The sequence below is a fragment of the Bos grunniens genome, chromosome 22 (genome assembly GCF_055505025.1).
Source record: "Bos grunniens cultivar Pamir isolate PY7600 chromosome 22, Bosgru_T2T1.0, whole genome shotgun sequence".
Taxonomy (NCBI): Eukaryota; Metazoa; Chordata; class Mammalia; order Artiodactyla; family Bovidae; genus Bos; species Bos grunniens.
The window spans coordinates 60031367-60044515 of record NC_141186.1 but is presented as its reverse complement, the minus strand read 5'-3'; the positions used below and the strand labels follow the sequence as shown (position 1 = coordinate 60044515).

At 51.3% G+C, this 13149-nt stretch overlaps 1 protein-coding gene across 3 annotated transcripts in view; it reads left to right on the top strand.

The window, feature by feature from the left end:
- The first annotated feature begins 1229 nt into the window (after window positions 1-1229).
- Window positions 1230-13149, top strand: part of KBTBD12 (kelch repeat and BTB domain containing 12) — a 51874-nt gene continuing 39954 nt past the window's right edge. For 2 of the 3 annotated variants that reach the window (XM_086368838.1, XM_086368840.1), the window contains exons 1-2: window positions 1230-1286; window positions 11876-13057. In XM_086368838.1, coding sequence (XP_086224964.1) covers window positions 11988-13057 — 1070 coding nt within the window. In that variant the 5' untranslated portion in view covers window positions 1230-1286; window positions 11876-11987. Of the gene's footprint in view, window positions 1287-1350; window positions 1852-11875; window positions 13058-13149 lie in introns of those variants that run through there. The other variant, XM_086368839.1, reaches the window with a different exon arrangement.

Here is a 13149-nt window from a genome sequence, read left to right as displayed (position 1 = left end):
TGGGGAGAGGAGTCTGCATTTTTTTTAATGTTTAATTAATGTATTAATTTTAATTGGAGGATAATTACATTGTGATGGTTTTTGCCATACACCAACATGAATCGGCCACAGATATACATGGGTCGCCCCCCCATCCTCAACCCCCTCTGACTTCCCTCCCCAGCCCGCCCCTCTAGGTGTCCCAGAGCACCGACTCCGGGTGCCTCGCTTCATGCTTCTTTGAGGTCACACTGGTCATCTGTTTATCACATGGTCCTGCATACATTTCAGTGATTCTCTCAAATCCTCCACCCTCCCCTTTAAGGACACCTGCCTCCTCAGGAGAAGGCTGCTCGGGGAACAGGGTGGCTATCACAGCATCTGCAAGCATCAGCTCTCTAGTAACGAGGGTGTGAGCTGGACGCCTTAACGGCAGGTCTGCTGTCCTCGGGGCGTCCCTAGGGCTTTCCTGGTGGCTCAGACCATAAAAAATCTCCCCGCGATGCAGGAGACTGCAGGTTCGATCCCTGGGTCGGGAAGATCCCCTGGAGGAGGGCATGGTGACCCCACTCCAGTAGTCTTGCCTGGAAAAATCCCATAGACAGAGAAGCCTGGCGGGCTGCAGTCAAGGAGGTCGCAAAGAGTCAGAGAGGACTGAGCGACTGAACTGCAACGACTGCTGTCCCCCAAGAGTCTGAGCTCTCACAGAAGGTCAAGGGGCCTCCAGGAGCAGAGGCCAGCTAGGACGCCTGCTTCCTGCCTCTCCCCAGCTCTGCCCACCATCACCCCCGTCAGTGCCCACTCCCTGACCATGAGGTCTCTGCAGGGCCAGCATGCCAAGGCAGACAGGGCAGAGCTCGTGGCCTCTGGGGAGGTGTTGACACCTGGCTGCAGTGTGGCTCTAGGGTGAGCACCGTGTGCCCAGACGGACCGCAGGGCTCCCAGCGTGTCAGGCCGGAACAGCCACAAAGGAAGGACAGGAAACGACTGTGTGGCGACGGCTGGGACCTCCCGTGCTCACCGTGAGGCTCCACGAGGCCCCCGCGCGCCTGCAACACGCGTGTGCGCACGCACGCACGCACGACGGCGCTTGGTGCCTGCTCCCGGGTCGGGCGCGGAGGGCGAGCAGCTGTCCGTGCGGAGCTGCCAGGTCGGTTCCCTGCCCGCGGACCCCGCGCGCCCTCCCCGCGGCGTCTATTTATAGGAGCCCCGGCTCGGCCCATATTGGTTAGGCGCCCGGCCGGTCAGGCGCCATCGCGGCGGCCCCAGCGGAGCGAGTGCGGCCGCGCCTCCAGCCGGGCAGCCCCGTAAGTAGCGGCGACCCTCCTGGGGGCGGGGAACCACCTGCGCGTCCCGGGTCCCTCCGGCCCTGCGCCTCCGCCGCGCGCGCGGCAGCCCCGCGCAGCCCCGCGCAGCCCCGCCCGGCCCTGGGGCGCCCTCCTCGCCGGCCCGAGAGCGCTGGGGCGGGGGCGCCTGCCGGTCTCCTTGGAACCCGAGGACGTGCCCGGCACAGCACACGGCCAGAGTCCTCACTGCAAATTGAATATTCTAATCCCCCTGCGTCTCCCTCCCGCCTGGACCCCGGGGGGATTCTTGAGGAGCTCTGTGCCAGCTAAAGGCTCCGGGGAGAAAGCAAAGAGGCCGCAAAGGAAGGAGCAAAGGAGACGCGTCTTTAGCTTATCTCCCTCCTGGTCGGCCTTGCGGCCCTGGTGTGGTTCATTACCATGCAGTAAATCCAGGGTTGTCAGTACCCCTGGGAGTCTCCGTGCACTCAGGCCGGTCCGGAGCCATTTCTGCCAGGCTCTGAACAAGACGGTGATGCCCAAAAGCAATAAGGTTGGAGACTAGTTGGGAAAGCCAGGGGCCACCAAGGTAAGGCTGTAGGGGCGAGAAAAGCAACAGCCTCGGAGGAGTTAGAAATGAGGGCGGGGTCAGGTCCGGATGGGGGCGTGGGGAATGGGGGAGGCAAGTCCCCTCTGAGGAGGGGGCTACTCAAGGCCTGCTAGTGGTCTCCGTGGTGTGCCTGTGTGTGTCAGTCGTTCAGTCGTGTCCGACTCTTTGCAACCTGTGGACTGTAGCCCACCAGGCTCCTCTGTCCATGGGATTCTCCAGGCAAGAACACTGGAGTGGGTCACCATTCCCTTCTCCAGGGGATTTTCCCGACCCAGGGATCGAACCTGGGTCTCATGCATTGTAGGCAGATTCTTCACCACTGAGCCACCAGGGAAGCCGGGTCTAAGAGGTGGGGTTGCCAAGGCCTGCCGGTGGGCCTCGCCATGCAAATTAAGAAGCCCCCTTTGCTGTCTTCCTTTTTTTTTTCAATGGATGCTGGAATATGTCAGCTTTGCATGTTGACAAGTTACCAAAAAAAGTCTGTGAGCTGCCAATGTGCTATCTCTGGCTTCAGGTCCCTAAGAAGAGGGGCCGGGGCCAAATTCCTGAGCACACGGTGACTGGGGGCTGATTTTGAGGGCTGGAGACCTGGATGTCAGAGTGTGTCAAGCTGTAGGCAAGGAAATCAAGGTAATGATTCTGCAACATTTACTTGCCTTGGACAAAGGGATAGCAACTTAGAGAATCAAGCGCCACTTTTATACGTAGAAAGAAAACATCTTCAAGATATTGGTTAATAACATGCATAAAAGCTATGAACTTGTCATTTAGGGCTAAGCAAAGCATTCATTTAATTGCACAAACCATGTTGAGCAGCTCCTCTGTGCCAGGCAATGTCACAGACAGATGTTAATAATACAAAAGGAGAGACTTCCCAGGTGGCCCGGTAGCTGTGAGTTTGCTCTCCCAATGCAGGGGGCCCAGGTTTGATCCCTGGACAGGGAACTAGATCCCACATGGCGCAGCGAAGACCCAGCACAGCCAAATAAGTAAATAATGTTTTTAAAAAAGAATACAGAAGGGTTAAGATCGGAGTCCTACCGTCACTGTGATCTCCAGTGAAAAGGGAAGAGGGTGGATACATAAATAAATTGCAGTAACAGCAGTGCTTTTGAACTGTGATGGAGAAGACTCCTGAGAGTCCCTTGGACTGCAAGGAGATCCAACCAGTCCATCCTAAAGGAGATCAGTCCTGGGAGTTCATTGGAAGGACTGATGCTGAAGCTGAAACTCCAATCCTTTGGCCACCTGATGGAAAGAGCTGACTCATTTGAAAAGACCCTGATGCTGGGAAAGATTGAAGGCAGGAGGAGAAGGGGACGACAGGATAAGATGGTTGGATGGCATCACCGACTCAATGGACATGAGTTTGAGAAAACTTTGGGAGTTGGTGATGGACAGGGAGGCCTGGCGTGCTACAGTCCATAGGGTCACAGAGTCGGGCACGACTGAGCAACTGACCTGAACTGAACAACAGACCGGTCACTGCTGTGCTCAAGGTAAAAAGCAAGGAAGAGCCTTGAAGGCTTAACTGAGAGAGTGATGACTGGGCTGAATTTTGAAGAGCCGGTCCATTTTTTGAGGCGGAAGTGGATGAAGGCCACTGCAGACGCAGAGAAGAACATGTGAGGCTGACCGGTCGCCCTGGAGCAGCCAGGGGTTCACTGTCACGAAGAGCCTGGTAATACAAGGAGGCAAGTCAGCCGTGAGGCAGGCAGGGCTGGGAGGGCCCTCTCAGAGAGGGCCTTCTGATGCCTGGCTGGCGCTGGTGCTGGGGAAAATAGGCTCGAGATAACTTCTGTGAATGTGGGGAGACTGATCTCATGCACAGAGTCACCAGCTCCCAGAAGGGCTGTGTGGTAACTCTGGAACTCAGGCATCACTTTCTGAGGTCACGTTGACCTTCCTGGGCTTGCCAACCAAAATTTGTTCAAAGGGGTTTTAGGCTGGAATCTGGGAGCCTAACCATGTGATTTCTTAGGTCGTCAGTCTTTTTCATCAATAAAATTCAAGGCTTTGCTGTTGACCAACTCTATCATTTCAGATTAGAACCTCCTCACATACTGAACATGTCTATGGGGAAAAAATATATATACACTAATTTGGGAATCCAGTAACTTCTTTTCCCACCAAAGCAGATGTAGGAAGACATTGTTCCTGCCTTTCTCCCAAGGCAGTTCTCATTCGGACTGGAGAAGTAAGGTGTAAGCTTTTGGATTTTCCAGTGACTCGTAAGTTAGGTTGCCTACAGCGTGACAGGTTTGAAAGGAGATTCATGATGTATGTATATATCCTGTCTGTCTGTCTGTATATACACACTAATGTGGTTTACAATGTAGGTTACATCTTCAAAGTTTGTAAGTTTCTCTAATGTTAATACAAATTTTAATTTTAAACTTAGTTTATGCAATATTTAAGACATGCAAAAAGGCATAACGAATAATACACGTAGCCCTAGCTCATTCTTTTCTTCAGCTTCTACAAGCTCTTTTTAAATACTGTACAATATTCTCTTGAGTGAATATGCTATAGTCTATCTGTTCTCCCGTTATTGGCTATTTAGGCTCTTTCCAAAGTTTTGCTAATTCAAACAGTACTGCTATGAATTTAAACTACTTTTGACTTCAGCAAAATATAGAGGCATGGTCACGTATGAATCATTATTCAGAGAGTGTTGGATGGCATCACAAACTCAATGGACATGAGTCTGAGTAAACTCCTGGAGTTGGTGACAGACAGGGAGGCCTGGCGTGCTGCAGTCCATGAGGTCGCAAAGAGTTGGACACGACTGAGCAACTGAACCAAACTGAGCAACTTTAAAGCTGATATAAAGATTATGAAACTAAACATCATAAAAGCACAACACTGGCAGTTTAAGTAAATTAACATCTTTATGTCTCGTTAAACGTTATAGCAATGCACTTCTTAAAACTAAGTAATCTGGACGTGGTGAAACTGCATGTTGGATTTGCAGAGTAATTAGGCTTTATTCTTGTGACACATTTATCTTTGCTACTCATTTCTCCCCATTGTTATGGGCACTATTAATATGAGTGCACCAATTCGGTCTTCTATAAATCGGAGCAGAGAATAACTTCCCATTGATATCATTGAGAACATTTGTACAGTTTTGTTTTGCTGATGAAGGGAGAATGCCCTCTGTGCCCCAGCCCCAGGCACACTCGCTGTCCGTTCTTTCACTTGAGACCTGTGCCCACTGCCGTGTCTGTGCCCACAAGCAGTTTGTCTAGGAGCCCAAACATTTTTATTGTTCAAAAATTATTTGCACAGGTGTATTCAGCTTCACCAAGCAAATTACATATGGGAGACGCATGGCTTTATTTATTTCTCCCAACTATTCTTATATAATTCTCAACACTAGTCTCAGGTCAGGAATCAGAAAGAGGCTAAGAAACTTGCTCATGTTGTAAATGGCACAGCAAGGTCGCAGAACCCAGGTCTCAGGAACCCAAGAGAAAGCCCGAGTTCCTCACCTCTGAGGCACACTGCTACCCCGCCACGAGCACCTTGGCCCAAAGGACTGATCCAGCTGTGAATACTTTATTTATATACAGCGCCTGCATCTTCCTGATGCAGAAACTGATGTGCAGAAAGGTTCCATCATTCTAGGATGACAGCAGTGGCTCAACTCAGACCCAGGATTTGTGGGGGGTGTGTGTGAATCCCTCAGTCATGCCCGACACTTTGCGACCCCATGGACTGTAGCCTGCCAGGCTCCTCTGTCCATGGAATTGTCCAGGCATGAATACTGGAGGGGGTTGCCATTCCCTTCTCCAGGGGCTCTTCCCGACCCAAGGATCAAACCCAGGTCTCCCACACTGCATGCAGATGCTTTACCGTCTGAGCCACCAGGGAATCCCAGACCCAGGACTGCCTCACTTTAAAGCCCCCGTCTGCAATACCAGTGTCTTCTATGCAGATTATGCATACAAGAAACAACTCTGGGAACGCTTACTGAAGCATTTAACTGCCCAAGCGTTTTCCAGGGTCTCACCAGGAAAGTCATTTGGTCTGTAAATCCATCCCAATTAGAGTAGCTTTCAGGAGTGAAATAAAAGGTGTTTGGAAGGAAAGTGAACCAGTGAAGTGGCTCAGCCGTGTTTGACTCTTTGTGACCCCATGGACCGTAGCGCACCAGGCTCCTCCATCCATGGGATTCTCCAGGCCAGAACACTGGAGTGGGTTGCCACTTCCTTCTCTAGGGGATCTTCCCAACCCAGGGATTGAACCCAGGTCTTCCACATTGCAGGCAGACGCTTTACTGCCTGAGCCACCAAGGAAGCCCCTCGGTTAGAAGGAACAGATACTTAAATATATGTGCTCATCTGAAAAAGTCATAAATGCTTCTTCCGAATGTGAAAAGTATTATTTGTTGTTGTTGAAGCCAGTGTATGGGGCAGAGAAACTGTATGCAAACATTTATTTAGAAAATTGATTTATCTTCAGGAATCTCGGGGAGACAACCAGATGATCTTTTTAAAATAGGACTCTGAGCCTTGCCCATCTCAAACTCTCCAGCTGGACTGAAGCAGAGGCTTGCAGACCGGGCGCCAGGCAGGGTCTGGGCGGCGGGTTTCCTCCGACAGCAGCACGGGCTTGTTGTCCTGCTGCCTGTTTTGTGTCGCCCACGAGCTCAGAATGAATGTCATCATTTTAAATGGCTTTTTAAAACCAAAAGAAGAAGAATACTTCATGATGTGAAAATGTACGAAATGTAAGTTTCCGTGTCTGTAAAACATTTATTTCTGGCACAGAGCGGTGCTCATCTGTTACACACTGTCTGTGGCTGCGCCTGCAGCAGCCCCAGGTGTGCAGACGACCCCACCCTTATGGTAGAAAGGGAAGAGGAACTAGAGAGCCTCCTGATGAAGGTGAGAGAGGAGAGTGAAGAAGCTGAGGAACTAGAGAGCCTCCTGATGAAGGTGAAAGAGGAGAGTGAAGAAGCTGGCCTGAAGTTCAACATTCAGAAAACTGAGATCATGGCGTCTGGTCCCATCTGCTACTGCTACTGCTAAGTTGCTTCAGTTGTGTCCAGCTCTGTGCAGCCCCATAGACGGCAGCCCACCAGGCTCCCCTGTCCCTGGGATTCTCCAGGCAAGAACACTGGAGTGGGTTGCCATTGCCTTCTCCAATGCGTGAAAGTGAAAAGTGAAAGTGAAGTCACTCAGTCGTGTCTGACTCTCCACGACCCCATGGACTGCAGCCCACCAGGCTCCTCCACCCATAGGATTTTCCAGGCATGAGTACTGGAGTGGGGTGCCATCGCCTCCTCCGTCTGGTCCCATCACTTCATGGCAAATAGATGGGGAAACAGTGGAAACAGTGGCTGACTTTATTTTTCTGGGCTCCAAAATCACTGCAGATGGTGATTGCAGCCATGAAATTAAAAGAGGCTTACTCCTTAGAAGGAAAGGTATGACCAGCCTAGACAGCATATTAAAAAGCAGAGAGACTATTTTGTCAACAAAGGTCTGTCTAATCAAGGGTACGGTTTTTCCAGTGGTCATGTATGGATGTGAGAGTTGGACCATAAAGAAAGCTGAGGGCCGAAGAATTAATGCTTTTGAACTGTGTTGTTGGAGAAGACTCTTGAGAATCCCTTGGACTGCAAGGAGGTCCAACCAGTCCATTCTAAAGGAGATCAGTCCTGGGTGTTCATTGGAAGGACTGATGGTGAAGCTGAAACTCCAATACTTCGGCCACCTCATGCGAAGAGTTGACTCATTGGAAAAGACTCTGATGCTGGGAGGGATTGGGGGCAGGAGGAGAAGAGGACGACAGAGGATGACATGGCTAGATGGCATCACTGACTCGATGGACATGGGTTTGAGTGAACTCCAGGAGCTGGTGATGGACAGGGAGGCCTAGTGTGCAGCGGTTCATGGGGTCCCAAAGAGTCAGACACGACTGAGTGACTGAACTGAACTGAACTAAACTGAACCCCTGCATTGCACGGCAGCGCTGAACTCAGACAGAAATCCCACGAAGCCTGAGCCTTCCTCTCCGGCGCTAGTCGGGTGCTTACGTTAGAGGGCTGATTAAGAGGGCAGGCTCTGGAGTCTGGGTTCAAGACTCAGTTCCTCTGGTTATAAGATGCTGTGGTCACTGAATGTGAAGAGGTAAATTCAAAAGAGTTGACTTAGTGCTTTCCGCCTTCTATCAAGGAGAAATGAGCAACATTGGAAATTTCTCCAGTTCTTTTGCTCCAGTGAAACTGAAAAATATGTACTTGCAATTCCTTATGCAACATTGTCTCATGCTCACGCATATGCCACTTGTGATAGTGAGGCCTTCTGAGTGCCAACAACAGCACCCACCAACTCAAGCCTGCTCAGACATGGAAGGGAGCAGCATCTCCCTCTGAACTGAAACGTCCAGACACGAGGCATGTCTGAAGCACCGCCGCCTTTCCTGTCCTGGCTCTGTCCTCATGCCGGCTGTGGGCACAGCGTGCAGAGGGTCAGACCCCTGATCTGTGTAGCACGCGGACGCTCCCCTGAACACTGCACCAGAGGCTGAGCGTCACTGCAGTCAGGCCAGGCTCAGGGTCCTGCCAGCCCCTGAAGCAGCCTCAGGGCGAGGGCCGTTGTGGGGAGTCCACCTGCCCTGCCCCAAGGGAGGCAGGCTGGGTGCTGAGGGAACGCTGGCACTGTGCGGACAGAGCTGCGTGTAAGACATTACCCGTGACGTGTTTATCAAGAAGACTGGTCTGATGGTGAGACTCAGCGGTCCCAGTGCAGGGGGTCCCGGTTCCACCCCCAGGCCACGAACTGGACCCCACACGTCGCAACTAAGGGTTCGCATGCCACCTGAAGGTCAAAGCACCCACGTTCCGCAGTGACACAGCCAAATGCATAAATAAACAAGATAGAGGTTTAAAAACAGGAAACCCGTCCATCAGGGACCAAGGAATCTGTTTTTAAGCTCTTTGAAACGAATGCCACTTCTGTTTTTATGAAACTAGTCCTACGCCAAAAGGTTCAACAAGGGTGGCTTGGTTCCTGCCTGAAAGATACGAAATCCTAGGCTGCAGTCGTAACACTCCGGCCCCCAGTGCCTCGTTCCCTCCAGCGTCATCCAGATAAGCTTTAGGAGTTACCAAGGCTGAAGTGCCTGCATCGCGTTAGATCCTGTGATGCCTCCGGGAAGCTTGCTCGTGGCCTGCTAGCACTGTGGGGGTAGGTGCCCTCTGAAAGTCTTATATATCAGCACATGGCATGGAAATCTTCAAACATTTATTTCCTTATAAGACCGGTTTTACACTTTTTAGGTTGAGGCAACAGCTGTCATCTGTAAAGCTGACTGATGTGTTTATGTATAAAGAAGCCTACATAATATGGTTCAGACCACTCAAAATGTGTTGCAGCAGAGCTCAGAAAGATAATGACTGCCTGCTGCTGCTAAGTCGCTTCAGTCGTGTCCGACTCTGTGCGACCCCATAGACGGCAGCCCACCAGGCTCCCCCGTCCCTAGGATTCTCCAGGAAAGAACACTGGAGTGGGTTGCCATTTCCTTCTCCAATGTATGAAAGTGAAAAGTGAAAGTGAAGTTGCTCAGCGTGTCCGACTTCTAGTGACCCCATGGGCTGCTGCCCACCAGACTCCTCCGTCCATGGGATTTTCCAGGCAAGAGTACTGGAGTGGGGTGCCATCGCCTTCTCCGAATGACTGCCTAATTACCCGTAATTGGATTCTCTTTGTAAAAATCTACAACAAAGCAAAAAGCAAAGGTTCACTTTTAGCCTGAAAACTCTTACATAAGAAGTTTAACTTATTGAAATATAGCTGAGCCATTGTTCCATCCTTTTTGCTGTTTAATCGCTAAGTCATAGCTGACTCTTTGTGACCCCATGGGCTGTAACCCGCCAGGCTCCTCTGGCCGTGGGGTTTCCCAGGCAAGAAGACCGGAGTGGGGTGCCGTTTTCTCCTCCAGGGGATCTTCCAGACCCAGGGATCGAACCCGTGTCTTATGCGTTTGCAGGGAGGCTCTTCACCACCGAGCCATCAGGGAATCCAGCTGAGCCATCAGCTGCCAGAAGATCCGTCGAGGAGGGCTGTATTCTCACCTCGAGTGTACGGATTCTAGGACTGGCTAGTCACTATGATTCCACACCCTTGAGCAGTCATTTTTCAGGTCTTACAGTTGCTATTATATCATTAAACATTCCTTTCATGCTTAACACTTGTTTCCTGAAATGAACTTTAATTCAACATCGAAAACGTGCCATGTCTCATTGAGACAGATGAGATTTCTAGCGCTTTACTGGATTACAGAAATTTAGAAAGTTTATAACCTTTACAGCTGACAGATTCTGCTTTCGCGGTGTTGAAATTGTCACCGCCCCTTCTTTCTCAGCTCCTCGCTGACTTTTCTGCCATCGATGTTAATTCTTGCTGTGTGCAACGCTGGCCACGATACACCTGGACGGGGTGACGGAGGCTGGAGATCCACTCCTCCCATCCAGGGCTTCCGACTCTGGGAATGTCCTTTAGAGCAAAATGGCTAATCAGCTTCCGTTCCCCAGGGGAAGGTGAAGCTGAGACAAGCTTAAAGAAATTTTTAATTAGACTTGTGCCTTTTCAGGCAAGAAGTAATTCCACCTCTGCCTCTGGGAGATAGGGAAGAGCCAAGGGAGGGTCAGAGAAAGGGGGTGACTCTTGTGGGTTTTGTAAGTTTAGGACGATTTAGTCGTAAGTTTCAAGTGCTCTGAGTTCTCACATCGACAGACACTTGGCTGTGCTCTGCTTTCCCAAGCCCTGTTGTGAAGTATTTACTCCATGGCAAAGTCAGAGTCAGAGAAAGGGGGTGACTCTTGTGCGTTTTGTAAGTTTAGGACGATTTAGTCTTAAGTTTCAAGTGCTCTGAGTTCTCACATTTACAGACGCTTGGCTGTGCTTTGCTTTCCCAAGCCCTGTTGTGAAGTATTTACTCCACGGCAAAGTCTGAGCAGAATTTTAGTGGACTGCTTTTCCAGCCAGCCTGCATGCCCCCTTGTGGTTTTGCAGACTGGCCGTGATCGCATCTGGGTGCGTTTTGGGGGACGGCGCGTGTAACCTTTGGGGTGGTGGGGTTGCATCTCCACAGAGAGACTGTCTCCTGATGAGGCCGGTCCTCCCCCTGAGGGTCAGCTGAATTTGGTAACAGGAAGTGGACACACAAAAGGTGCCCATCTTGACTCCCTGCTGGTCCGGTGGTTGAGTCTGCCTGCCAATGCGGGGGACACAGGTTTGATCCCCGGTCTGGGAAGATTCCACGCGCCTCGGTGCGGGGGCGGGGGGGAACAAAGCCCATGTGCCACAGTCCCTGAAGCCCGCACGCCCTAGAGCCTGTGCAGCATGGGAGACCCCCGGACTGGGAGGCCTGCACCCCGCGGCCGGAGAGCGAGCAGCCCCGCCCTGCGGCCGGAGAGAGCCGCCCAGCAACTGAGACCCAGCACCACAGATAGACAAGTAAAATTAGTTTTTTTTAAAGGTGTCCATCTGTTCTCTCTTCATTCACCTTGGCAGGAAGGTCTTTCCAGCCCTCCTAGAAAAATCTCTGCCATTAGTTAGAGAAATAATTGTTCATGGTTAATAATTTATTGTTTTTTCTTTTTCTTTTTTTACAATCAATGCCATGATTTTAGATACCACGGTAGTTGTCTTTTTTGGTGGTGTTTGGTCACTAAGTCGTGTCTGACTCTTTGCGACCCTGTGGACTGTAGCCCTCCAGGCTCCTCTGTCTGTGGGATTTCCTGGTAAAGAACCCTGGAGTGGGTTGCCATTTCCTTCTCCAGGGGATCTTCCCGACCCAGGGACTGAGCCTGCGTCTTCTGCTTGGCAGCTGGGTTCTTCACTGCTGACCCACCAGGGAGGCCCCCAGTGGTGGGCTTAATATAAAAAGTCTCTGCTTGGAATGAGTGTTTGCTTATAAGTAATGCTGCATGTTTAAATGTCAGAGAATCTCTTTCTTAGAAGAAACCTGCCTCTTTCCTTCCCCTCAGGAATGTTTCATGACATCCCTGTTGCTTGGTGAGTAATCAGACATGAAAACAGGCCCTCGAGAATCAAGCTACATTTAAAGAAGACCTACTCGGAGACATTGGAGAGGGCACCATGGAGTACAAGTCTGAGGGGAAAGAAAAATACCAACACAGCTTGAATTTACTGAATAAAATTAAGAGCATGAAAGATTTAGCGGAGATGATTGATGTCGTGATCATCGCAGAAGGGGAGGCGTTCCCCTGCCACAGGCTGGTCCTGGCTGCCTTTAGTCCGTATTTCAAAGCCATGTTTACGTGTGGGCTCCTCGAGTGCACCCAGAGGGAGGTGGTGCTTCATGACATCACGGCGGAAAGCGTGGCGGTGTTGCTGCGCTACATGTACCACGCGGCTCTGGAGGTCAGCAACGCCAACGTGCAGACCGTGGCCATGGCCGCCTACTTCATGCAGATGGAGGACGTCTTCCAGGCGTGCCAGAAGCACATGACGGCCCACATGGACGCCTCGAACTGTGTCGGCATCTATTATTTCGCAAAGCAGATTGGAGCCGAAGACTTGGCCGATCAGTCGAGGAAGTACTTGTACCGGCACTTTGCCGAGGTGAGCTTACACGAAGAGATCCTGGAGGTGGAGGTGCACCAGCTCCTGACGCTCATCCAGTCGGACGACCTGAACGTGTCCAGAGAGGAGAGCATTCTGGACCTCGTCCTGAGGTGGGTCAATCATCGCCCGGACCGACGCACGGAGCACCTCGTGGAGCTTTTGAAGCAGGTTAGGTCGCAACTGGTCAGCCCTTCCTTTCTGAGACAAGCCCTGAGGAGGAACACGGTGCTCCTGTGTGACGCGAACTGCATCGACCTCATTCAGAACGCGTTCAAAGCCATCAAGACGCCCCAGCCGCACGCCCTGAGTCTTCGTTACGGCATGGAGACCACCAGTCTCCTGCTGTGCATTGGCACCAACGCTTCGGGGATCAGGTCAAGACACAGGAACTACGGGGACGCCAGCTTTTGCTATGACCCTGTGTCGCGGAAGACCTGTTTCATCTCGTCTCCCAAGTACGGGGAGGGTTTGGGCACCGTGTGTACCGGTGTCGTCATGGAAGACAACAGTGTCATCGTGGCTGGGGAAGCCAGCGCCTCTAAGCTCTCCAGACAGAAGAGCAAGAGCATTGAAATCTACAGGTTTGTACCCAGCGTTTGTTTCCATTTCTGGCTTTGACACCGGCAGCAGGAGTTACTGCTGGGAGAGCATGTTTTAAATCACATGTGTTCTG